General features: G+C 46.9%; 1 protein-coding gene across 5 annotated transcripts in view; it reads left to right on the top strand.

The window, feature by feature from the left end:
* The window catches only part of LOC147616069 (pentatricopeptide repeat-containing protein At4g39530-like), a 65,247-nt gene extending 38,302 nt beyond the window's left edge, over positions 1-26,945 (top strand). Inside the window, exons 2-5 of one of the 5 annotated variants that reach the window (XM_086778703.1) lie at positions 22,607-22,675; positions 22,813-22,899; positions 23,003-23,079; positions 23,175-26,945. In XM_086778703.1, the coding sequence (XP_086634829.1) occupies positions 22,871-22,899; positions 23,003-23,079; positions 23,175-26,902 (3,834 nt within the window). In that variant the 5' untranslated portion in view covers positions 22,607-22,675; positions 22,813-22,870 and the 3' untranslated portion in view covers positions 26,903-26,945. The remainder of the gene's footprint in view (positions 1-22,606; positions 22,676-22,812; positions 22,900-23,002; positions 23,080-23,174) is intronic. The other 4 variants (XM_086778704.1, XM_086778702.1, XM_086778701.1 and 1 more) reach the window with 4 other exon arrangements.
* Positions 26,946-27,931: the final 986 nt, after the last annotated feature.

Below are 27,931 nucleotides of genomic sequence, written 5' to 3'. Positions count from 1 at the left end.
ATGAAGAGAGAGAGAGAGCTGAGCTAGGAAAGGCTTTCGGACAACGGTTCCGAGGGAGGATGATCCTCCAAGGGGTGGAGTGAGAGTGCCAGACTCATTTCTCAGAAATGAAGACCAAGACGGTGTTCAGAGACAGGGTAGGAACGGAATGGGGACTGAATGGAACAGATGCATAGATCTTATTCAGAGTTAGAGTGGATGTGGAGACTGGGCGGAGCATTCAGTGAAAAGGTTGCCAGAGCAGGAAGGATGACAGAGGGACTCCGGGAATAGAATGGGATGATGACAGTCATCCAAGAAGTAGATTGGAATCCTGTCATCAAGTTTAGCAGAGGGGGATGTCATGTGCTTACGCATGTAATAGATTTATGGCATGTGATAGTCCACTATGCTCCAGACTAACTGGCCAGTACCTGGAATACCCAGTAGACGCGAATGATGCATACTTGTTTGTTGACTAGCTTGTGTCTAGTTTTTGCAGGAGGTAAGTATGCATTTATTTTATCTAACACATGTGACATGCCATGAAGATGTACCATCAAGAACCAGGACATCGGTCAAAGAAAAGGCATTGAGATATTGCCAGATGAGTAGATGACACCACAGATATGGGGAAAAACTAGTCACTAGATGTATAAGCTCACCGGATGGGGCTAGTACCTTCAAACATATGGACACACGGATATACATGGAACACTTGCAATCCGCAGTTGAGGACAACTGCGATGTAAGAGGGAGGGAATGTAACTATTTGGCTCTCCTAGCTCTATTTCACATAATGAAATCCATGTCCGGACACTAGACAGGTGGAAGAAGACATGGGGGCAGGGTCCATAAGGATTGATTAAGAAAAAGTACCATTCTTGGTCAAAAAGCAAAAAAGCAAAAAGTCAAACAAGGTTGACCACGAGCCAAGGGCACCATTGGAAAGAGGAGACTAAGCCGGACCAAAAAGCTAAAAGCTGCTTTCTCAAAAAGCAGCTCTAGGGCCAAAAAAGCAAGGCCTTGAAGTTGTAAAAGCACAAATCAAGAACTTTGGCTATTATTAATGATATTTAATAAAAAGGCAAAAGCAAAGCAAAAGCATCACTTTTTGGCAAAAAGCAAGGCTTCCGCAAGTATAAAAGTAGCATGAGCCTCTCTTGAGCATCAAATTGAAGAAGAACCTCTTCATCGCGTTGCCATCTTCGTTCAAGCGTGGAGATTATCTTCATCATCATCATTTATGAGCCAAATCATGGAGTTTTTCATCGCTACCCGCTAATTTCAGAGCGCCTCCAGCAATTGTAGTGCCACATCACCATCTTTCCATGCGACTGTACGGATAGAAAATTTCAAAAATCCTAAAACTTCTCAAAAAACCCTAAAAACTACTTTTTGGAGGTTTTTGTCGCTCGAAAACCATTAAAACAGGTTTTATATCAGTTTTCTTGCCAGAAAGAGCTTCTCTAGGATTTTCATCATCGACAAGGCTATAGGAATTGTGGAGATTATTCATGGGATGAACGAGTGGATTTAGAGCTTGGACATGGAACATGAAGCTTGGACATGGAAGCTTAAACTTGAGCATAAACATGAAGAACTTGGACATAGAGCTTGGGCATGAAGCTTGGACATGAACATGGAACACAGAGCTTAGACATGGAGCTTGGATTTTGGATTTGGATTTGGACTTGGACTTGGACTTGGATTTGGATTCATTGGACTTGGGATCCATTGGATTTGGATATTGGATCTGGTACTAGCCCGGTGAGAGATACTTGTGCATGGTGTGCTCGGCATCAGAGATCTTGTGCGTCGACATCGACATCGACTTGGATACCCTACATTGGCATATTTGTTTGTTTTGTATTCATTGATTGTATTGATCCTGGCCAGCGTGCCCGTGAATTGTTCCTAAATAAATTCTTGAAAGGGGGCGGGGCTTGTTCCCCGCACAATGTGGTGTACTGTGCAAGATCCCCATTCCCTTTTCTCTCTCCCCTCTCTCTTTATATTTTTATCTCTTGGACACATGGTTGAGTCTGTCACTGCACGCCCCGCTGGGCTTACAGGGTCCTTCAGTGGGTAAATTGGGACCTTATATTGTGTCGACTCTTATTTGCTTTTTCTCTCTTCTACTCTCTCTCTCTCTAAGTGGAATTGCACGAACTAACGGGTATCAAGAAGGCTTTGTTGTGTGCTACAAGTCACAACGATCAACCTCTTGCATGCTACACTGGTGGTATGTGAATTTAAGATCCAACTTACTAAACCACTTTGCTCCAGCGAGCTGATCCAACAAGTGGCACATCATGTATCATGCCGGCTATGGACAATGCAGATTTTGCCGAATCGGGTCAAGTAAAGAGTAGGCAGTTTGTGGAGCATTATGCCGGTGAGACCAATCCTCTAATAGATGCTACAAAGGAGGATTTGGTATTTTGTTGGACCTCGGTTGAGTAGGTTTGTTTCGAGAAGCTCAAGGTGCTTTTGTAGTTTGTTCTCGTTTTTCGGTCGCCGGATTTGGATGCACTGCACCCTTTACACTTTTTAGTGACACCTGTGGAGGAGGCCTTGGAGTCATAATCACATGGGACGCAAAATGGGGACGGGGAACGGGGACGGAAAAGATTGAGAATGGCCATTCCCTGTGACTATAGAGTGACATGGGATGGGAATGGGAACGGGAAGATGTTGCCATCCCCCACATTCTCGAGTCTAAAAATGCCCATTCCTTGTGACTATGCTTGGAGTAGTGCTACTACCCTATTGCCTATGAGAGCCGAAAGCTTCGTGGTGCAGAGTTCTGGTATTCCACTTATGACCAGGAGCTGCTCGTAGTGGTGCATGTCCTTTGGATGTGGTATTATTAGTTGATTGGTTCAGAGTTCCAGATCCGTACCGACCATCTGTCTCTCAAATATTTGCTAAAACAATCACAGTAGGATTTTTGTCCCCACTAACTTCAATGGGGGCACTTTCTTTCACACCTTACTTTTTAGATTGATTACGTGCTTGCCAAGGAGAATGTGGTAGCCGATGCATTGAGTCGACCAATGCATACCGTGGAGAACTATGGTATTCCACCTATGACTAGGAGTTGCACGTAGTGGTGCACACCCTTTGGTACTGGCATCATTACTTGATTGGAATTTGGTTCAGAGTTTCGGATCTGCACCGACCACTAGTCCTTCAAATATTTGTTGACATAATCACAACAAGGTTCTCTCTCCACTTCGATGGTGGCACTTTCTTTCACCGTTTACTTTTCAGATTGATTATGTGCCTAGCAAAGAGAATGTGGTATTTCAGTAGGCTCAGACACAGCAGGTTTGAGAGGTTGACACGCATTGTCGGGATAGTACTATCAGAGAGGGATATTGTATTTGAAGATCATGAAGCAAAGGCTCAAGCAGTTCGGGGAAGTTGCTTCCAAACTAGCTCTGAGAAGAAGAAAGGTCCATTCAAGATAATCCCGAAGCTAAGTGATGGTGCCTGTAAGTTGGAGTTACCAAGCCATTGGAAGACACATCTGTTTTCATTTGAGAAATCTTGTGGAATATTATGGACCAGAGTTGAGTGCTCCATTAGACAAGGATGAACCCAAGTTGTTGAATGACAGAGATCTATAGGAAGCCTTAGTACCCGAGTAGGTTGTCTTGTACAAGTACAAGCGTAGCTTTCGTTGGAAGCAACTACACTATCTTTAGCGATGCTCTGATGGATGCTCTTATCTTGCTCTCGGAAGCTAGCCAATCTGCTTTGCGTTGCCTCTTGTAATAAACTGCTAATCTCTCCAAGGCTTGCATCCAGGTGCATGGAGCTGATGTTGAGTGAATCCAACCTCTCCCAAATGTCCTCTCTCCTGTGCTACATATGATTCGCTACTTCCCTTAGTGCTAGGCTTCATGATGGCTGAGTCTGCCCTGCATCTCCGGAGGTTTGACAGAAACTCAGTACGAAGGGCTTTGTGTGAATATATGCTCTTATGTGTGTGTGTGTGTGTGTGTGTGTCAGTGTGACATGGGACGGGGGGAACGGACCCTAGGGACGGGGAACGCCTGGGACGGGGGCGGGACACCCGCGGGACGGAGGGACGGAGACGGCAGCCAGACAGCGCAACGGGGACGCCGGGAACGCGTCCCGGGAACGTTCCGGGAACGGCGTTCCCTGTCCGTACGGGGACGGTCAAACTGACCGTTGCGCAGTTTTTGACCGTTGGGCGGGGCTTCAACGGCTGTCTCTCCTAGCCGTTTGGTGATGCGCAACTCCTCCTCAAGGCTGAAGCTCTCCCACATGGCTCCCCTTCTTCTATATAAGAGACCTCCATGCTCTCCTCAAGCCATCTCCTCTCCAAGCTCTCCCTCTCCAAGACCCAAGGCTCAAGGCTCAAGCTCTCCCTCTCCAAGCTCTCCTTCTCCAACATCCAAGCTCTCTCTCTCCAAGCTCACCCTCTTCAAGCTCTCCTTCTCCAACATCCAAGCTCTCCCTCTCCAAGCTCACCCTCTCCATTGTCCAAGCTCTCCTTCTCCAACATCTCCATCCCAATTCTCCATCTTGACTCTTTCTCAAGCTCTACCATCCATCTCAAGCTCTACTCTAGTCTCTATCACTATGGCATCCTCTTCTCAAACCCCTTCCTCTCCTCAACCCGGGTCCGCCGCCGCCTCCACCACTTCAACACCCGCTCCATCACGAAGAAGGAGGCCCGCCGTACATCGATGGAGTTGGTGGGATGAGGTAGAGTGCTCACAATACGGTCAAGGGGGTGGTTCAAGACCATGGGTATGTAAGCTTTGCGGCTACAAGCGAACCGGCGGTGCCCACAAAGTGCGTGCTCACTTCTTGCATGAGCCCGGCAACGAAGTGCAATTTTGCAAGGAGGTTTCGGCCGAGAAGAAGAAGGAGCTCCTTGAAAAGCTTGTGGTTTATGAGGCGGCCGAGTTGGCAAAACGCAATCCTCAAGTGGCCGTCGACCCCACATCCTTTGTGAGGACATCAACGCCGCATGTACCTCGTTCATCAAGAGAGGCATCCGCTTCCCGGGGACGCCAAAGTACGCTTGATGAGAATTGGAACCCTCAATTGAAAGAGGAGGTGGACATGGCGGTGGCACGATTCTTCTTTCATGACCACATAGCATTTCGGGCGGCACGGTAAGTCCTTGGCACTATGCTCATGTACTATTCAAAATTCAAATATCATGCTCTAAACTTTAAACTTTAAAGACTAAAACTTAAAAGACTAAATGATGGTAAAAATCTGAATTTTGTTTGTGTTTTGCATATGGTGTTTTGGATAGATCTCCATACTTTCGGGCCATGTGCAAATTGATAGCGGAGTATGGACCCTCTTATGTTCCCCCCTCTTCGGAGACCATCCGCACCTCTCTCCTTGACAAGGAGAAGGCAAGCGTGGAGCAATGGGCTGAAAATGGTGTTACCCTCGTCGTTGATGGGTGGAGTGACACTAGAAAGCGCTCCATCCATGGAGTTGTTGCCTACTCACGAGGGGAGACATACTTTGTCGACTCCCATGATGCTTCCGGGACGGGGAAGAGTGCCGAGATACTTGCTGCGGAGTGGGCAACAACACTAGAGACGGTGGGGGCGGAGAATGTCATTGCCATATGTGCGGATGGAGAACCGGCAAATAGGGCGGCGGGGACAATTCTCCAAGCAACTTATCCTCGCATCACCGTGTGCTTTTGCATGGCCCATTGCCTCAACAACCTTATCAAAGACATAGGGGCCTTGGATTGGGTTGCACCTGTCATTGAGGGTGCCAACAAAATAGTGACCTTTGTCCTCAACCATCACAGGGTGCAGCACGAGTTTTCCAAGAAGTCAAGCCTCTCTCTTCTTAAGTATTCCGAGACGAGGTTTGCATTCAACTTTCTCATGGTAGGCCGCTTGTGTACATGTAGCGGGGCATTGAGGGGACTCTTCCTCAGTGATGAGTTTGCACGCACTTCAGAGGCTTCCACGACGGTCGGCAAATTTTGCAGGGAAAGGGCGGATGATGCGGCATGGTGGGAGGAGGCCAAGGCGCTTGTGGAGATGGTGCAACCGATTATTGATCTCCTTAGGGTGGTGGATTCCACTCAACCATGCATTGGCAAAGTGTATGAGGCAATGGATCGCATGACAGAGAAGCTAAAAGCAATGTTCAAAGTCAAGCCTCACTATAAACAGGTCAAATCCCTATGTTTGAAAAGGTGGCAAGCCTACCACTCTCCCCTCCATGCTGCTGCCTACATTGTTGATCCTGAGTTTCAAGGCAAAGGGCAACACAAGGACAAAGAGGTGAGCAAAGGCCTTCGACAAACCTTGGATCGCCTTTACACTAGTGAGGAGGATCGCCGCACAATCAAGGACCAATTGCAGATTTATAGAGAGAAGCGGGGGGCTTTTGGTTTGGCAGATGCACAGGCGGACCGCTTCAAGGTAGGGTCTGCACTTTGGTGGGAGGATTATGGTGCGGAAACTCCAAAGTTGCAGGAATTTGCTGTGCGCGTACTCTCACAGGCTTGCAGTAGCAGTTGCCTAGAGCAACTCTGGTCAGTTTATAGCCACATTGCCTCTAAGAAGAGGAACCGCCTTGGTGTACAGCGTGCAAATGATTTGGTGTTTGTCAGTGCCAACTTGCGAATGCTTTGCAAGGGCTTGACAAAGAAGGCAGATCCTTTCACCGAATGGGAGCAGGCACAGCAGGACCCACATCTCTCTGATCAGCAGAGGGCCGAGATTTTAGAGGAGCTTGAGGTTGTGCCCGAGGCATTGTCCCCCCCACCTCCCCCTCCCCTCCCACTTGAGGACCAGCCTATGGAGGACTTCACCGAGGAGGTCACGATTGATCTTCACCCTTTTCAGCCTCTTGCCTAGTCTCTTGAGTCTTGTATCTTGGCACTTAGTCATTTTGCCTTGAGTGTACACCCTCCTTGGGCCTTTCATTATGCCATTTGGCATTTTTGTTTAGATTGATCATTGTACACTCACTTTTGTTTATCACGCCATCGGCGCCCCATTATAGTTTTTTGCTAATACGACTATGCATTTCTCCTCTTTTTGGTGCAATTTTGTGCTTAATGTCTTGGTTTCTAAGTGTAAATCAAGTGTGTTAAAAAAAATTGCAAAAAAACAATCGTTTTCAGATTGCCGTTTTTTCCACCGTCCCCGGGACGGCCTTTTGCCCCGTCCCCGTCCCGTTCCCCGTCCCCGTCCCCGTTCCCCGTCCCATGTTTCTATGGTGTGTGTGTGTGTGTGGAGTGCGTGTGTGAGAGCATATCTTGATACAGAGTTCTACACCCACAGTGATGACGTTAGTGGGGATGTTGTAGTATCTAGTCCATACTATGCATAATGGAGTTGATAGTTATATAGTCTTGTGGGTTGACTACCATGAGTGTATAACATGCACGTTCCTAAAAGGTGAATTTGGGCATGTTCTTGGATTCATCTAGGTATATATACATACGATTCGGTCTAAGATGAAGGTGCATAGTCCAAAGAGAGTAACACAAGACATGGAAGAAGTTCCGAGGAGGTTGGTTGGTGGGGTTTCACAAGACCCAAGGGGAATGACATCTTGTGAGTCGGGTGCCACTTTGGGCACACTAGGAAAGGCTTTCAAGCAATGGTTTGAAGGGAGTCCATACTATGCATAATGGAGTTGATAGTTATATAGTCTTGTGGGTTGACTACCATGAGTGTATAACATGCACGTTCCTAAAAGGTGAATTTGGGCATGTTCTTGGATTCATCTAGGTATATATACATACGATTCGGTCTAAGATGAAGGTGCATAGTCCAAAGAGAGTAACACAAGACATGGAAGAAGTTCCGAGGAGGTTGCTTGGTGGGGTTTCACAAGACCCAAGGGGAATGACATCTTGTGAGTCGGGTGCCACTTTGGGCATACTAGGAAAGGCTTTCAAGCAATGGTTTGAAGGGAGGATGATCTTCCAAGGGTGGAGTGAGAGTGCTAGACTCAATACTTAGGAACTGAAAACCACTGAAAGTGTTCAGGGGCAAGGCATGAAGGGCTAGGAGACAAGATGGAACAGATCCATAGATCTTCAATAGATTTGGAGTGGATTTGGAGACCGGGTAGAGTTTGTAGTGAAAAGGTTATGAGGAAGGGTTCGGGACTCCAGGAAGAGACAAAGGGATGATGATAGTCATCCAAGAACAGAAGTTGGAATTGTTGGGTAGGAGGGCAGCTAGCCTGCGCGCGCGCGCGCGCACACACACACACACACACACACACACACAACCTCAAGCACAGAGAAAAGTGAGTACTGGAAAAGATGTACTCAATAATGATATGAAATGAAAGTATAAGTGAGTACCAAAAAGCCTAGGGCTAAGTGCCCAACACACATAAGTGTGTTTTCGAGCCGACGCCCAATGTGGGTAGGGAAATTCCTCTCCGGAAACCTGCCGGGTTTGCAGAGTTTTTAGTGGGTGAGCCTAAAGGCAAGTCCCACAGTACTTGGGCTCCTTAGGGAGTTCTTGGTCGCTGTCGTGCCCAGTTCTTGGGTCTTCCGAGGTCATGCCTTAAGGAAGTAGCGAAACCGTCCTCACAACCGAGACGACGAAGCTAATGACAAAAGCGTTTCTCTGCTCGAGTCTCAGAGATGAGCATGCTCATCTCTGACCTTGGCTCGAAAAACAAAACAAACATAAGTGTGTTCACACGGGGAAAAAACCTGTGTCTAGTCACAGGGAAAAAGTGCCCGTGAGTAAGCTGGGTTCACACTTGAACTAGCCGGGAGTGGACATGACCAACAAATCCCCCTCAAGTGAATGGTGTGAACGGGTAGCAGCAGGGTGATAAAGCGGTGAATGCTGCCTTGCACTATGCTCCACAGTAAGAGTGAACTGCAGTGCCAATGGGAAAAGCAAGCACTATATGACGAGGAAAAGGAGAATCCCCAATGTCATAGTGCTAATGCTAGAGCACAGTAGTACATAAACGCATCACCTGAAATGCATGGCAAAGATCATGTGGACATCAATTGCATCAAATCAAGAGGCATCGCATAATACCCCCCTGAAGGCAAGCATCCAAATGCCAAGCTGAACTGCATGTAATCCACATCAATGCTCTGTAACTGCACCAGTGATAAGCATAAGAAGAGGTAGCAGATATAAGCATGTGTAAAGGCAATAGGATCCAGAAGTCATGCCTGTGAGACATGCAATGTAAGCTGCAAGAGTGAAACTCATCAATGGAGGATCCGATGAGGAAAAAAACTAGCAATGGTAGGGCTGATAAAAGTAAAAATTCAGTAATGGGAAAAGCTGAAAATGGGGAGAAAAAGTGGGGGCTCGAGGCGGCGGGCATCAGCCAATGCTATGAGAAGGGAGACTTGTGGAGAGAACTAGGTGGTTGTTGGCTAATGCATGAAGGGATTTATCTCCTGTCTCGGCGGCTGCAGCAGATGGACATGGATTTGTCCAGGACCTGTCCATGAGGACTCCTACTGCCTATATAAGGCATTGCTTGGTCATTGGTTAATTCATTTAGTCCTCCAAAGGGCTGAGTCATAGAATAGGCTTAGATTAGGACTTTAGATGAGTCAAGAACCTTTTGATGATGGCAGCCAATGGGGGACCAAGACATGTACACCCTTTTTGTACTATATGAATATACTGAAACTCAGCTCTCTCTCTCTCTTCTCTCCATCTCTCTTGCTTGCGTTTTGCGTTAGGTTGTACTAGGATGGTGCTCACTGCTTAGGGATGAAAGAAGACTCCGAGAGCTTCCGCATGTGACATTGGTATCAGAGCATCAAGCTCAACAAGGCTAAACATTGATTCAGTCTGTGATGAAAGTGCACAGTCCAAGGAGAGTAACACAAGACATGGAAGAAGTTCCGAGGAGGTTGGTTGGTATTGTTCCACAAGACCCCAAGGGGAATGGCAATCCTATGAGTCGGGTGCCAGTTGGGGCACACTAGGAAAGGCTTTCAAGCAGTGGTTCCAAGGGAGGATGATCAAGGGGTGGAGTGAGAGTGTTAGACTCAATACTCAGGAACAGAAAACCACAGAAAGTATTCAGGGGCAGGGCATAAGGGGCTAGGAGACAAGATGGAATAGAACCATGGATCTTCAGCAGATTTGGAGTGGATTTGGAGAATGGGCAGGGTTTTCAACGAAAAGGTTGCTAGGAAGGGAAAGATGACAAGTTTGGGACTCCAAGAAGAAACAAAGGGATGATGATACAGAAGTTGGAATCCCGTCATCAAGTTTAGCACAGAGGGATGTCATGTGCATGCTACTCCAGGGCTGATCCTTTAAGGGCAACAAATAAAGAACAATATTAGGACCAGTTATAGGAGCTTGTGTTGCTTACATGGCAGGGGAGACTTGTGGAGAGAACCAGGTGGTTGTCGGCCAGAGCATGAAGGGATTTATCTCCCGTCGGCTGGAGCAGATGGACATGGATTTGTCTAGGACCTAGCCGACAGCAGGTCGGCGAGTCCATGAGGACTCCTAATGCCTATAAGGCATTACTTGCTCATTGGTTAATTCATTCGTTCTCCAAGAAGCTGAGTCATAGAATAGGCTTAGATTAGAACCTTAGATGAGTCAAGAACCTTTTGATAATGGCAGCCTATGGGCTGGCTAAGACATGTACACCCTTTTTGTACTGTATGAATGTACTGAAACTCAGCTATCTCTCTCTTCTCTCCATCTCTCTTGCTTGTGTTTTGCATTAGGTTGTTCCAGGATGGTGCTTAGGGCTGAAAGAAGACTCCGAGAGTTGCCGCATGTGACATTGGTATCAAAGCATCAGGCTCAGCTAGGCTAAACATTGATTTAGTCCTAGATGAAGGTGCATAGTCCAAGGAGAGTAACATAAGACATGGAAGAAGTTCCCAGGAGGTTGGTTGGTGGTTTTCTACAAGACCCAAGGGGAATGGCAGTCCTGTGAGTCGGGTGCCACCTGGGGCACAACAAGAAAGGCTTTCTGTGACATGTGAGGCTTATGACCGTAGTAATCACAACCTTAGTCTAACTAAACTGCACTTAATGATGTTCAAGAGATAGACAAATATGTGTCAATGCAATGCAGCTATATTAAATGATGAATGCGGTTACAATGAGATCCAAATGGATCTATACTGCTGAATATGCTGATATGCTATATGAACTGCCGTCCACTATCTTTCCCTTGTCTCCTGGGAAGGAAACGTTGAAGGGATGCTTTGGAACAGATGCTATGCTGACTTGATGATGAAACATAGATGCTCTCCAACACAGGAAGGTGGATGCTCCATGCGTTTGCAGATCTGATGGTTGGACTGAACTGAATGACTGATGTGTTTGCTGAAGATGATGCTGATGATGATGCGTTGCTGAATGCTTGATGCGTTGGCTGGATATGCTGCTCCCAAAGCTTCCTGGAGGAGATGCGTTGGAGCACACTGGGTTGAATGCTTGGTTCTGAGATATGATGAGGCTCTTCTATTTATATGAATGAGGGCTGCTGGTTGGCCAGCATTAATGCAGTCGGCCAGCTGCTGAATGTCGACTGGGCATAAATGCCATAAATGCCAGTCGGCTGGTCATAAATGATGTCATGGTGAAAACCGGCCTTCAGAAACCAAAGGGCGGTGAAACAAACACTTGCACATAAAATACTTCAACACCATTGAGGACCTAGAAAAGGAAAACAAACAAGGGGAGCTAGAGTGCTCTAGCAAATAGTACACGGACACCGATTGGCCCCAAATCGCAGTGGCGCCCCTTGCGGTATTTCTTTAATTGATTAAAAGAGCTTTGATTACAATATAAAGCTGGTAATTCAGCCGTCCCAATAGAACTCCTGAAGCCTGCAAAGAACCTGCATCTGGCTTCTTGTCCACACGGCATCCACAAACAAGTCCAGCCAATGTTCACATCGAAAGACTCTCTCACATTGAGTCTGCATACAGAAGCTTTCTCCCATGATCACGGCTGCCACAACCATCCATAGCCTCTCACACTATGAACAGCATCACACCCTGACACATCCAGTGCTCCTGTATCACAACACAGACTCCCAAACTGTCTCTCAGAAGAGTATCACAGCACAGCATAACATACAGTCGACACACCTGTACAAACCCTCTCTACCATCCAAGGGTACTATCTATCTCTGTCATGGATTCCCTGTCCCCTGTCTTGTCAGTAGCAAGGCTGTACCAAACATGTGTCCATTCCTGTACCCTTTGCCTGCATGTGACCTATCTCCTGGAGAAACCCACAAACATGTTTCCTCGAGAAAACCTACGACCTGTTTCCACATGAAAACCCTTAGGCCTGTTTCCCTTTGAAACTCCTGTTCTGTTTCCATACATCTAGTTACCTGTTCCCTCATGAAACATCTGGCAACATAAAGATGCCCATAACTGTAGGTCCCTCTCTTCCTTTCTAGCAGGAAGAAAACAATCTGCTCCATGAGCACGCAGCCATGCGAGCTTGCATCACTCCCATGCCAAGAAACATAACCAAATGACCTTGTACTTGCAGCCAAAAACCCCAAGTACCTTGCTGAATTTGCAGCCAAGCAAAAACAGCCCATAAACAGCCCCGAACCCAAGGCAAAGAGAAGCTGAAAGTTCCATCAGTTGAACGCCATCGACATGATGTCTATGTTCATGAATATCCAGCCCTTGTTCACTCTTATGCTGTCCTTGAATGTACAGATCTGAAAAACAGCCCCGTACCCGTCTGTACCACCTCGGGATACGTGCCAGGAGTTGTACTTGCACAATCAGCCTGCTGTCCTGATTCTGGTCGCCTGAATCTGTGTAACCAGGCCTGTCCAGCACCTGTCTGCACCGCCTGCAGCAACTGTACTTGCTGTACCTGGCTGTCCGTACACTGTACGGCAGCCGTACAGTATGGTACTGCTGTTGTACCCTGTGTGCATCAGAAATCCTTGCAGCAGCTCCTATGCGCAGCCAGCAACAGAAGAGAAAAGAGGGTATTTGCAGCAGATCTGGCCGTACAGTGCTGTACGGCTGGTTTGCACTCAGAAAATCAGCAACAGCAGCACGGCTTCTCCAACGACCCTTCTCTTCTTCTTTTCCACGCTTGAGAACATGCGCTTGAAGGCTCCTCCACGACTCCTTTCCCAAAAGCTAGAGAGAGGGGGAGGAGAGAGAAGCACTACTCCAAAAGTGGCTCCTCCCCAAAATAATCCTTAGGGCCCCCAACTTTAATAAGTCCCTAGGGCCACTAAGGCCTAGGGGCAAACTTTAATAAACATTAAAATTTAATGTTTCTAGTTCCCCCCTTCACACCTAGGGATGTCCACACATCTTAAACTCTGTCCGGGCACCCCCCATGTGAATCATAAAATATTCTGACTCTGCAACCACCATGCCCACACTTGTGCTGTTCCATTTTCACAGGGCCATGACATACCCCCCTCTTGAAAAATGGCAAGCGTCCTCGATTGCACTCAATGGCACAATAAAGCATCTCATGAGCAAAGATACCCCATATGGCAAAAACGATGGCCTTCCAGTGCATCTGGATGATAGAACAATCATCCTGCACAATAAGCCACACTGTCACACCAAAGTGACAAACACCTCTTGCTTGTTGCTTCAGAACCTACAGCAAAAGTCTAAAACCACATGGAAACACGTTAACGGTGTTAGCCAAAAACAAAACCATGCATCATTCTACATATGACACACATATGCATGACACACATGCATTCGCAAACAATATGCTCCTCAAAATGCTCTACCTATTCCAAAGTAACAGTCTAAGGGCTGCTCGCAAGCCTTACGCCCAGGCCCCATGGACATCCCGCAGGACCCACGACTGATGGTACAACATGAGCATATGCAAGCACTCAATGCATCCAAACACTACATCCACTAAGTACTTTCCCACATATGTCTCATGGCCATCCCGCCGCAGGAGTCATACCCATGAACATAATAAAGCACTTGATGTATCATACCAATATACATGCAGCACATAACACAATGCAGAGTATTTCCCAATGTATTCTCAATGGTACCAGGATCCAATGGCACCAGAATACAAAAATACCTCTACCTCAAAAAGTGTATGCATACATGCACAAATAGAGTTCGATCCATATTTCCATGAACCAAACCAACTCTAGGGCTGCTCGCAAGACTTATGTCCTCCATAGAGTTATCCATAGTTGCAGTTAGAGTTCCAGGTGCGCGCGACTGTGAACCATACCCAACTTTTCCATCATCTCATGTGTCTAGAACACAATGTCATAGAAGTCCCATAAGCAGATGTACTGTCAGCCTCAGTACCTTCGGGTGAATACAAAGATGTCACCAAGCGACTCCTAGATAACAAATGAGCCTGTCTGTAACAAGGGAGCAGAGGTGCTATCCCCCTCTTGAGCATCAGGCAATGCTCTGCTGAACCTGAATGAGCCGTAACAAGAGTCGACTCCAACTCATAGGTATCAGGATAAAGCTGCAACTCTGAGGTGAATCTGCTAAGTCACCCTCCTCCATCCACTTCGCATCCATCAGTGAACCTCCTCCATCCACTTCGTATCCATCAGTGAACAGCTTTTGAACTTCACAGGATAGCGACAGGAAACCTTACCCTGTACCTTTCTTTATGTGCCAGTATATGCTCAGGAATAAGAACCTCGTCAAGTTCCTCTGCTTCCATCTGAGCCTCATCTGATACATCCTCAGGCACCCAAAACCTGCTTGCACTCCACCCAAGTGGTAAGCACAAGTCCTCGATGAAGCATAGTAGATCACCACTGCTAAACATAGAAAGAAACTGTCTCCATGAAGCCATGTTTTGAATAACACTTCAACTGCTTCTTGTTCCTGGCCGACTACTTCTTGTCCTTGGTGTCTTTTCTCCTGAGCTTCATCTTCAGCTCTTGCTCTTCACCTCATATAGGCAAAGACACACAATCCTGCACTGTGTCCTGCACTTCCTTTTCACTGTCCTCATGTTGAACTTTTGATGTGACTACCACGGGCTCGCCTCCTTGAGAAAGTCGACGATGTGTCCTCGGCAACGGAACCTTGAAAACCGGCCTTTAGAAACCAAAGGGCGGTGAAACAAACACTTGCACATAAAATACTTCAACACCATTGAGGACCTAGAAAAGGAAAACAAACAAGGGGAGCTAGAGTGCTCCTGCAAATAGTACACGGACACCGATTGGCCCCAAATCGCAGTGGCGTCCCTTGCGGTATTTCTTAAAAGAGCTTTGATTACAATATAAAGCTGGTAATTCAGCCGTCCCAATAGAACTCCTGAAGCCTGCAAAGAACCTGCATCTGGCTTCTTGTCCACACGGCATCCACAAACAAGTCCAGCCAATGTTCACATCGAAAGACTCTCTCACATTGAGTCTGCATACAGAAGCTTTCTCCCATGATCAAGGCTGCCACAACCATCCATAGCCTCTCACACTATGAACAGCATCACACCCTGACACATCCAGTGCTCCTGTATCACAACACGGACTCCCAAACTGTCTCTCAGAAGAGTATCACAGCACAGCATAACATACAGTCGACACACCTATACAAACCCTCTCTACCATCCAGGGTTACTATCCATCTCTGTCATGGATTCCCTGTCCCCTGTCTTGTCAGTAGCAAGGCTGTACCAAACATGTGTCCATTCCTGTACCCTTTGCCTGCATGTGACCTATCTCCTGGAGAAACCCACAAACATGTTTCCTCGAGAAAACCTACGACCTGTTTCCACATGAAAACCCTTAGGCCTGTTTCCCTTTGAAACTCCTGTTCTGTTTCCATACATCTAGTTACCTGTTCCCTCATGAAACATCTGGCAACATAAAGATGCCCATAACTGTAGGTCCCTCTGTTCCTTTCTAGCAGGAAGAAAACAATCTGCTCCATGAGCACGCAGCCATGCGAGCTTGCATCACTCCCATGCCAAGAAACATAACCAAATGACCTTGTACTTGCAGCCAAAAACCCCAAGTACCTTGCTGAATTTGCAGCCAAGCAAAAACAGCCCATAAAACAGTCCCAAACCAAAGGCAAAGAGAAGCTGAAAGTTCCATCAGTTGAACGCCATCGACATGATGTCTATGTTCATGAATATCCAGCCCTTGTTCACTCTTATGCTGTCCTTGAATGTACAGATCTGAAAAACAGCCCCGTACCCGTCTGTACCACCTCGGGATACGTGCCAGGAGTTGTACTTGCACAATCAGCCTGCTGTCCTGATTCTGGTCGCCTGAATCTGTGTAACCAGGCCTGTCCAGCACCTGTCTGCACCGCCTGCAGCAACTGTACTTGCTGTACCTGGCTGTCCGTACACTGTACGGCAGCCGTACAGTATGGTACTGCTGTTGTACCCTGTGTGCATCAGAAATCCTTGCAGCAGCTCCTATGCGCAGCCAGCAACAGAAGAGAAAAGAGGGTATTTGCAGCAGATCTGGCCGTACAGTGCTGCACGGCTGGTTTGCACTCAGAAAATCAGCAATAGCAGCACGGCTTCTCCAACGACCCTTCTCTTCTTCTTTTCCACGCTTGAGAACATGCGCTTGAAGGCTCCTCCACGACTCCTTTCCCAAAAGCTAGAGAGAGGGGGAGGAGAGAGAAGCACTACTCCAAAAGTGGCTCCTCCCCAAAATAATCCTTAGGGCCCCCAACTTTAATAAGTCCCTAGGGCCACTAAGGCCTAGGGGCAAACTTTAATAAACATTAAAATTTAATGTTTCTAGTTCCCCCCCTGCACACCTAGGGATGTCCACACATCTTAAACTCTGTCCGGACACCCCCCATGTGAATCATAAAATATTCTGACTCTGCAACCACCATGCCCACACTTGTGCTGTTCCATTTTCACAGGGCCATGACGTGTGCTGATTTTGGTGATAAAACACCCTCATATATGCCTGAATAAATCATGATTAAATGCCTGATGATGTCTGTGATGCTAATATGATGCCATTTCACTGTACACCTGAATGGTGTGCACGTGCTTTGGAAAAGATGCTATGCTGACTTGATGATGAAACGCAGATGCTCTCCAACACGGGAAGGTGGATGCTCCATGCGTTTGCAGATCTGATGGCTGGACTGAACTGAATGACTGATGCGTTTGCTGAAGATGATGCTGATGATGATGCGTTGCTGAATGCTTGATGCGTTGGCTGGATATGCTGCTCCCAAAGCTTCCTGGAGGAGATGCGTTGGAGCACACTGGGCTGAATGCTTGGTTCTGAGATATGATGAGGCTCTTCTATTTATATGAATGAGGGCTGCTGGTCGGCCAGCATTAATGCAGTCGGCCAGCTCTGCTGAATGTCCACGACTGGGCATAAATGCCATAAATGCCAGTCGGCTGGTCATAAATGATGTCATGCTGATTTTGGTGATAAAACACCCTCATATATGCTTGAATAAATCATGATTAAATGCCTGATGATGTCTATGATGCTAATATGATGCCATGTCACTGTACACGTGAATGGTGTGCACGTGACACTTTCAAGCAACAGTTCCAAGGGAGGATGATCCTTCAAGGGGTGGAGTGAGAGTGCTAGACTCAATACTCAGGAACATAAAAACCACAGAAAGAGTTCAGGTGAATGTAATGAAGGGCTAGGAGACAAGATGGAACAGATCCATGGATCTTGAGCAGATTTGGAGACTGGGCAGGGTTTTCAGTGAAAAGGTTGCCATGAAGGGAAGGATGACAGGTTTGGGGCTCCAAGAAGAGACAAAGGGTTGATGATAGTCATCTAAGAACAGAAGTTGGAATCCCGTCATCAAGTTTAGCAGAGGGGGATGTCATGTGCATGCACATGTACATGCTAATCCTAGGGCTGATCCTTGAAGGGAAACAAATAAAGAACAAGATTAGGACCAGTTATAGGAGCTTGTGTTGCTTGTATGGCAAGGGAGACTTGTGGAGAGAACCAGGTGGCTGTTGGGCAGTGCATGAAGGGATATATCTTCTGTTGGCTGCAACAAATGGACATGGATTTGTCTAGGATTTAGCCAACAGCAGGTCAGCCAGTCCATGAGGACTCCTAATGCCTATATAAGGCATTGCTTGCTCATTGGTTAATTCATTCAGTTCTCCAAGGGGATGAGTCATAGAATAGGCTTAGATTAGGACTTTAGATGAGTCAAGAACCTTTTGATGACGGCAGCCTATGGCTGGCCAAGATACGTACACCCTGTTTGTAGTGAATGAATATATTGAAACTCAGCTATCTCTTTCTTCTCTCCATCTCTCTTGCTTGCGTTTTGCATCAGGTTGTTCGAGGATGGTGCTTAGGGCTGAAAGAAGACTCCGAGAGCTTGCGCATGTGACATAGCATTAGGCTTAGAAAGGCTAAACACTGATTCAGTCCCAAAAGAAGGTGCAGAGTCCAAGGAGAGTAACACATGACATGGAAGAAGTTCCAGGTGGTGTTTCACAAGACCCAAGGGGAATGGCAGTCACTTGTGGCACATCAGGAAAGGCTTTGAGGCAACGGTTCCAAGGGAGAATGATCTTCCAAGGGGTGGAGAGTGCTAGACTCAATACTCAGGAACATAAAACCACATAAAGTGTTTAGGGGCAGGGCATGAAGGGCTAGGGGACAAGTTGGAACAGATCCATGGATCTTAAACAGATTTGGAGTGGATTTGGAGACCGGGCATGGTTTTCAGTGAAAAGGTTGCCAGGAAGGGAAGGATGACATGTTTGGGACTCCAGGAAGAGACAAAGGGATGATGATAGTCATCCAAGAACAGAAGTTGGAATCCCGTCATCAAGTTTAACAGAGGGGGGTGTCATGTGCATGCACATGTACATGACACAAGGCTGATCCTTGAAGTGCAACAAATAAAGAACAAGATTAGGTAGTTTACAGGAGGTTGTGCTGCTTGTATGGCAGGGGAGAGTTGTGGAGAGAACCAGGTGGCTGTTGGGCAGCGCATGAAGGGATATACCTCTTGTTGGTTGCAGTAGATGGACATGGATTTGTCCAGGACGTGGCCGATGCAGGTCGGCTAGTCCATGAAGACTCCAAGGCCTATATAAGGCATTGCTTGGTCATTGGTTAATTCATCTAGTCCTCGAAGGGGCTGAGTCATAGAATAGAGGCTAAGATTAGGACTTTAGATGAGTCAAGAACCTTTTGATGATGGCAGCCTACGGCTGGCCAAGACATGTACACCCTTTTTGTACTATATGGGATAGGCCATAGAATAGGTTTTGTAGCTACTTCTTGGGAATGTCTAGGGCTGCCAATGTCACATGCAGAAGCTCTGGGAGTCTTCTTTCAGCCCTAAATACCATCTTGGAAAAACCAGATGCAAAATTCAAGAGACATGGAGAGAAGAGAGAGCTGAGTTTCACTATATTCAATTGGGGACTAGATGAATCAAAAGGTTCTTTGGCAAAGCCTTAAATAGGCCTCAACACCAAAAATATCCATATACTGCCGACCAGCCATGTAGCCCCTTGAGTACCCTGCTGACCTGTTCTTGCATCCATAGGATGCCTTATGGGATCCTCCTCTGCCTTGCTCATGCCGTAAATAGTCTGTTTATCTTCTGCCCTTCAGGGATTAGCTTGTCCATATGCATGCACATGACAAGTGATGTAAAACCACACGCATACGAATGGGAGCCACCATCTCCTCGAAAATACTGGTTCCTTTGACGGGAAGGCATCATAAGAAGCTGTAGTCAACAGGCTGTCTGGAACCTAGGGCTGTTTGGCAGCTCTGCCCGCCCGGAGATGTAGCGATGGTCATCACTACGGCGGATTGAACTCTGCTCCGGGTCAAGCATGGCCGAAGGGTTGCGGGAGTGCTCCGGTGAGGTAGAAAGGGGAGGGGGGTGGGGGTGGGGAGGTTCTGATGAGGCCGGAGCGGAGGGAGCTGCAGGGGGGAAAGCTGGAGCAAAAGGCCGGGGACGGGTGGGGGGACCGAGGAGGGGGTCAAGGGGGGGGGGGTGGGGGGTGGGGGGGAAGGTTTGCCTGTGAGGGAGGTGGCAGGGGCTGCGAGGTTGGGCCTGTTGAAGGTTTTGCAAGGTCAAAGAGCCTCGTGGGAATCTGAATGCGTGGAGCGGGATCACGAAGAGGCAATGGTCTCTAGAAAGGAGGGGCTGGTGGCGGGTTCCTCGAGGGTACTTGGGGTTGGGGGGGGCATCACTGTTGGGGGGCTTCTGAGATAAATGCTTGTAATGGTTCTTTGTCAAAACCGTTATCCTCTTGTGCCTTGCCAGCCTGGTGGGGCCGCTCTGCTCTGGAAGTCAAACAGTGGTTCCACTTCGAGCCAGTGGTCTACCACTCTCCTGCACCAGCATCAACCCGGGCCCTGGTGCTTTGATGCTTTGGGCCGGTATCCCCCTCCCCCCCCCCCCCCCCCCCTCCCTTATGAGGATTTGCACGGGATTTTGGGGGGCGGGGTGGGCACGGGAGTGTCCTATTGGATTGATGACGAGGATAGGCTCTAGCAAGGTGTCCCATCTGCTGGCAAATGAAGCATTGGCCTGGGGGCCGGAGTACTCAGCTCTCTCTAGAATAGGATCTCTTCGCAGGCAAGGAAGTGATATGGCATGAGGAACTCACTTTGGAGAGGCTATGCAGATACGAAGGGATGGAATCCCGGCTGTCCAAGCTAGAACCAAAGCAGTGGTTGGGGGTGCGAAGGGGGGGGATTCCATCACTTTCCCAATAACACCACCTATCACCTGGAGGAGAGGAAGGTATTCCTTCCTGAGACCAAGAAAGCGAATTGTCATGGGAAAGCCTCAGACGCCAGCGAGAGGGTCAAATGTTGGGCCGAAGCCGTGCTGCCGCCTCGCAAAGAAGACCTGGGTTGTATGCAATGTGACGGGGCTTAGCTGCATGACTCTGACCGATGTTGTAGGCGAATCAAACCCAACCCGGTAGTAACCACACCCCAAGGGATGAAAATCAATGTTTCCAAGCTCGCCGAGAAGGCTTGCTTGTAAGAGATCCCTGACTTGTCCATGTGTCGGGCGGCCACTCACAACTAGAGATGCGATTGTTGAGGTGAGGAGCTCGAGGTCCGCTTCTGAGAAAGAAAGGCAAGCTGTCCTTTGTGGAGGTTTGAAGAGCAGAGGAGGGGCGGATGGAAAGGGGGAGCGAAAGGCTGGACAGGTGGAAATGTGGAATGTATGGGCGGGAGCTGGGCGGCGCCCGAATTGGAGGAGGCGGCGGCATTGGGGAGGGCGAGGAGGCAGATAGGTGGGAAGGCAGATGGTAGATGGTGAAAGAACAAGCGGGAGGTGCCACAAGGGGTGGTGGAGGGCAGGGCGGCACTAAGGGAGAAGTATAGTTGCATCCAAACGTAGTTTGGATGTAATCCAAACGTTTGGAACGTTCACTATCGTTTGGAAACGTAGTGAACGTGCACTTTTGATTTTATAGGTTAAAAAAACGGACGCCTCTGTGCGGCACTCAAGTGCGTGTGGCAGCCTTTGTGCAGCGTTCAAGTCTTCTCCTGTGGGCGTCTCTATACGGCGCTCAAGTCTCTCTCTCTCTGTCACTCTCTCTCTCTCTCTCTCTCTCTCTCTCCCCCCCACACACGCTCAAGTCTCTCTCTCTCCCCCTCCCGCAAAATTGAAACTAAAGGTTGTATAGTATTGGTAAGTGCTTTAATGTTCATTGATGAATCTTCAAACTTCATATTTCAAAATTTTATAAGTAAATTATAAATTTTGTATATATATTGGGGGCAGCGTTGGAATCTTTTCTCACTACGTTTGGAACCACCTTGGGGAGAAGGCAGAGGGTTCAGGTAGGAAGCACCACAGGGGAGGCGGAGGGTAGTGAGGCGGAAGGCAGCGGGGCAAAGGAGGGGGGGGCTGGACACAGGAAAAGGGGGCACACAGAAGCGACGAGGCGAAGGCAGGTGCAGCGTATGGGGGGGAATTCCAGCTACGGTCGAAGTGTTTCTCTCACTAGTGCAGTTTCTTTCTAGTGTGTGTGCGTGTTAACTGTGTAAACGGAATTTACAACAAAACAGGGTTCCAAAGCCCTAACCTTAACCTTGGGTTAGCACATCCCCTTAACCTTGGGTTATTCTAACTCCCAGTTAACACTAGTCCTAGCTCAGTTAAGGGATGTAACAATATGGGTTATGGGCAGTCCTCAAGATTGGCTGACAGCACCAAGTTACCAACCAACACAGGAGAGTGCTATATATACATGCGTGGGAAAATTATCATCCTGATGTGCAAATACTTGAATCATTGAAGCCTATAGAGTGACTCTTTGGCATAAGGGCTGGTCTAGGAGATAATCAACAGAGCACAGTGCTGAGGGTCGCCGTCTACGCATTAACCAATATGTTTGTATTTGCAATTCTGTTGTAACACATATTCTTGTACATGATACAGAAGAGTAGTTTTAAGGTAATCGTATGTGCTTGAGTGTTTGTTTGCGATGGTCTCTCCTCTCTCTATTTTCAAGCCCTAGCACATAGGCACAATTTCTCTACAATTTCCTTCTATAGAAGGAAAGTAATGCCACAATGACTTGAACTGAGCCTCAGCTGAAGGACGGCGCTTTGAAACCATCAAGGATCTAAAGTTTTACATTTTTGAGTAGCTTTGCAGAGTTGGTCTTTATTATTGCCTTGCTTCCAGATACAGTTCGTGCATGGCAGGAGAATTTTTAGAGGATTTTTAATTTTACTTTGGAGTAACTCCAAGTAGGTGAGAAACCTATGTCTTTTTCACAGTTATGTCCCTTATGTGTTCAGATGTGTGTGTATTTTCTGCACTTAATGTTCAGACAAACCTATGCGTAACCATGAGATCTATTTGACTTCCATGTGTCCCATGTGTTGTAGGCAAATTAGGTGCCCAGATTTTGTGCGCACAGTTTTCAAGTTGCTCGAGCGGATCAAAATGCGACTTTTACATGCTTTGCAAGCAAGGTAATCTTTTTGTCTGTCCCTCCTCAAGCTTGAGTTCTTGGGCATTTTGTTTTTTGCCCATAGATTTTACTTGGAAGCATCACTACTGTCTGTCTTGTTGCAGGCAGCTAACATGCAGAATGCTTATGGCGGGATTATTTCATGGATCACTTGCAAGGGGTGGACAACAGAAAGAACGAAGTAAGTGGTCTTACATATTCAACATAGTTTTTTTCTACTTAGTTGAAGAAATGGCATAGCATTACATGCATCCAGTAATGGCTACTATTGTTCAGATTGTATAAAAGACATACTCAAAGAGCCACCATACAAGAGATCAAACCTTGGAGGACCCCTCAGACAGTTTTGGTCGAACCTTACACATACTGCCTCAATGGAAGAGGTAGTGGATTATGGCCATAGCTGTGAACCTTGGTCTAGATCCAGGGTACAAGTGGATACATCTACATCTAGTTCACAAGAAGCTGGACAGTACAGTCCTTGGAAGACACTGAGCTTAGAGGAGGCAGTTGCCTCACTGGAAGCAATTGCTGAGCTGCCTTCTGTTGAGAACATTGTTTGCATCTTACAAAAATGCAGGAAAGAAAAAAATCTAGCATTTGCCCAGCGTGTGCATATGCACATCCATGATTATGGGCTGGAAGCTCATGAAGTTGTTGGGAACTATGTTGTCCCAATGCTAGTGGAGTGTGGAAGAATACATGATGCTCTACCGGCTTTTCACAAGTTGGTACATCGAAATGAGTTTTCTTGGACCTCTCTAATACAAGGGTATATAGACTGTGGAGAATTGCAGTGTGCTCTTGATCTGTTCCAGAATATGCAAGAAGCTTGTGTACAACCTAGCATTTATACACTCCAGGCGCTAGTGAAAGCTTGTGCTAGGTTGAAGTGCATCGACATGGGCCGAGATTTGCATATGGAGATTGTTAAAGAAGATTATGAAAAAGATCTTATTGTTGGCAATACTTTGGTGGACTTTTATGCCAAATGTGGATTTTTTGGAGAGGCATGGGCAGTGCTACTGGAGTTACCGGTTCATGATGCAGTCTCTTGGAATGCTCTGATTGCGGGGTATGTTGAACATGGGCTTGGTGAAGAAGCTTTAAACTGTGTAGAACAGATGAGGTTGGATGGCGTGTCCCCAGATGAAGTCACATTTATTTGTGGCTTAAAAGGTTGTGCCTGTGTGGGAGCCATAGGCAGTGGCCAAGCATTACACGCTGAGATTGCTGAAGAAGGCTTGGAGAGGTATCCCTTCGTTGGCAATTCTTTGGTGGATCTGTATGCCAAATGTGGCTTACTTGTGGAAGCCAGTGAAGTGTTTGAGGAGTTGTCGCTTCAAGATGTAGTCTCGTGGAATGCACTAATCACAGGCTACGCTGAACATGGTTATGGTGAGGAAGCACTACTTTGTTTGGAACAGATGCAACTGAAAGGTATCTCCCCAGATGCTGTGACTTACATCTGCAGCTTGAAAGGTTGTGGCACCGCTGGAGTCATAGGCAGAAGCCAAGAATTACATGCTCAGATCGTCAAAGAAGGGTTTGAAAGTTATTGTTCCATTGGCAACATTTTAGTTGATACGTATGCCAAATGTGGCTCCCTTCTTGAAGCATGGAAAGTGTTTGAAAGGTTACCTGTTCAAAACGTAGTCTCTTGGACTGCCCTCATCTCAGGATGTGCCGAGCATGGCCTTGGTGAGGAAGGACTGAATTGTTGGGAACAGATGCGACTGGAGGGTGTCTCTCCAAATGCTGTCACATTTGTTTGCAGCTTGAAAAACTGTAGCCTCGTAGGATCTCTAGAGAAGGGCCTAGAAATACATGCTGCAATCGCCGAAGAGGGCCTCGAAAGAGACCCTTATATTGGCAGTGCGCTGGTGGACATGTATTCAAAGTGTGGATCATTTGCAGAAGCAGGAGAAGCATTTGACGAGATGCCAGTTCGAGATGTTGTCCTTTGGACTGCGCTCATTGCAGGCTATTCTGAGCATGGGCGTGGTGAGGATGCGTTGAAGTTTTTGGAAAGGATGCTTTTGGAAGGTGTCTCACCGAACCTTGCTACGTTCCTTTGCAGCATGAAAGCTTGTGGTGGCATACAAGCCATAGAAAGTGGGCGAGAACTACATGCTAAGATTACCAAAGAGGGATTTGAGAAAGACCATTTTCTTAGCAACGCTCTGGTGGATATGTATGCAAAGTGTGGCTTGGTTGCAGAAGCGCGCAAACTTTTTGATAAATTGCCAGATCACAGCGTAGTCTCATGGAATGCAATAATGTCGGGGTATGCTGACAAGGGACTTGGTGATGAAGTATTGAATTGCTTTGAAGAGATGCAGTTGAAGGGTGTGCCTCCCAATGACATTACATTGGTTTGCAGCCTGCAAGGTTGTGGCAGCATAGGAGCCATAGATAGGGGGCGACAAGTACACTGTGAGATTGCAAAACATGGCTATGAGAAAGATCGTTTTGTTGGCAATACCTTGGTCGATATGTATGCTAAATGTGGCTTACTCAGTGAAGCACGTGAATTGTTTGATGAGCTACTGGTTGGAGATGTTGTCTCATGGAATGCACTAATTTTAGGATATGCTGAACATGGGCTTGAGGAGGAAGTGCTGAATTGTTTTGAACAAATGCACCTACATCGAATATCTCCAAATGCTGTCACATTTCTGTGTACCCTGAAGACTTGTGCTAGTGTGGGAGCTACAGGCAGGGGCCTAGAAATACATGCAGAGATCATCAAAAAAGGGTTTGACAGATATCCATACGTTGGCAACAGTCTGGTTGATTTATATGCCAAGTGTGGCTTACTCACAGAAGCCAAGGGCGTTTTTGATGACCTGCCAGTCCGAGATGTGATTGTGTGGACTGCCTTTATTGCAGGATATGCTGAATATGGCCTCAGCAAGGAAGCACTGAAATGTTTGAAGCAGATGCAAATAGAAGGTATCTCTCCCACCAGTGTCACATTTCTTTGCAGCTTGAAAGGATGGGGCAATAGGGGAGCCATAGATGGGGGTCGAGAGATACATTCTCAGATCATCAAGCATGGCTTTGAAAAAGATCCTGTTGTTGGCAGTGTTTTGTTGGATATGTATGCAAAATGTGCCTTACTTTCAGAAGCACAAGCGGTTTTTTATGAGCTGCCTGTTCGATTTGTTAGCTCGTGGACTGCCTTGATTGCTGCATATGTGGAGTATGGGCTTGGGGAAGAAGCGCTAAATTGTTTTGAAGAAATGCAAGCGGATGGTTTGTCTCCTGATGCTGTCACTTATCTTAGTTGCTTGAAAGCTTGTGGTTGTGTTGGTGTTGCATATAAGGGACAGGAAATACATGCAGAAATTGTCAAAGAGGGAATGGAAATAGATGCCTTTATTGGTGGTGCTTTGGTGGATATGTATGTCAAGTGCGGCTTGCTTGTAGAAGCATGGGAAGTGTTTGATAAGCTACCATTTCGAAATGTAGTCTCATGGACTACACTAATTGCGGGATTTGCCTGCCAAGGAGAGAGTGAACATGTTTTTAGTATGTTGGAGAGTATGAGGGAGGATGGAATAGAGCCAGATGAAATCACGTTACTCAGTATTCTCACTGTATGCAGTCATTCAGGTCTAGTGGAGATAGGTTGTAAGTATTTTGAGGTCATCAGCAAGAAGTGTGGCAGCACTCTGACTATTGAGCACCATAACTGCTTGCTTGATCTTCTTAGTCGTGCAGGGCAGCTTAATGAGACTCTGGTGATGGTCGAACATATGCCCCTTCAGCCTAACTTTGTGACGTGGAGAACAGTTTTGGGTGCTTGCAAAAAGTGGGGTGATGTACAGCTTGGTAGACAGGCCTTTGATTGTGCAGTTAGATTGAACGAACAAGAAGCTGCACCTTTTGTTTTGATGTCTGACATCTATGCATCATTGGATTTAGGTGATGAGGCTCTGTATAATGAGGGGCATATAGATGAAGGCAACTATTTTCAGACTCAGTTAGGAGTGGAGTGATCTAGCTGTACTATGTTTTCATTATTGAGATCTTTATTTTTTTGGGTGTGTGTGTGGTTACTACTAGCATGTTAGCGCAAATAGCAGGAGTCAGGACTTTCACAAAGACCAAGAACTCAACAAGTAGAGATGATAAATAATTTAAAGTTATTGTTGTAAATTGTGATTACGATTAATGGTCATTGACTGACTTCCATGATGGAGCTTTGAGATGGCGATCTGTAACACTGAGACGGAGGACTTGATATATTGTGAAAGAAGGGTGCGCCCTTCGAGCGTGCCATGTGTAAGCAATTTATTTTTGTCAATGCGGATTTCCAAGCACGATCCCTTGAAGATAGGCTACATGCCTTTGTGGAGAGCCTTAATCCCAATCTTCGTGTAGACGTGAAAATGTACAACCCTGTTGATCGTACCTCTACAATTGCATGTGGAATGCATAGCAGATCTTACCAACACCTCTTGGGGACCTCCGTCTCAGCAAGGTTGCCAACCTTTTCAAATACAAGCAAAAGTCCTCGCCCCTATGACAGTAGTGGCAATACTTCTTCCTCTGATGGTGCTTCAAATCAATTCATGCTTAGAAAAATTTCAAAAACCTCCTTAACAAGATGGCTCGTCCTCTAATCGATCATAGCGACCATTGTCCTATCAACCACGAGGATCAAGCTATGGACATGACCAACCTTGCCATTCTAAGCCAAACTCTCAAAATTATTCTTAAGGACAACAAAAACCACGCGTGTGTACCATTTGCTCGGGCAACCATCGATGGTTTGAATGCCCTAAACTGCCAACCAATCGACAAAATTCTAATACGGAAGCCTCTATTGCTGAAGACAAATCCAGTCTCACAAAGGAAAGCATGTGGTCCATACGCAAGTATCAGTTGTCATTTCAGCAGTTTAAATCCTGCTTACGGATGCTCTTTGGACACTAGGGTGGGGCCCATATGGGCTTAGGTAGAATTGGCATCATGCAAATAAGCTACACACAAATATGCACCGATATACCCATTTTTGACCACAC

The sequence above is a fragment of the Cibotium barometz genome, chromosome 39, assembly GCF_041138505.1.
Source record: "Cibotium barometz isolate CiBa-2024 chromosome 39, ASM4113850v1, whole genome shotgun sequence".
Lineage (NCBI taxonomy): Eukaryota > Viridiplantae > Streptophyta > Polypodiopsida > Cyatheales > Cibotiaceae > Cibotium > Cibotium barometz.
Note: the sequence above shows the minus strand (reverse complement) of the source record. Positions and strands in the feature narration are given on the sequence as shown.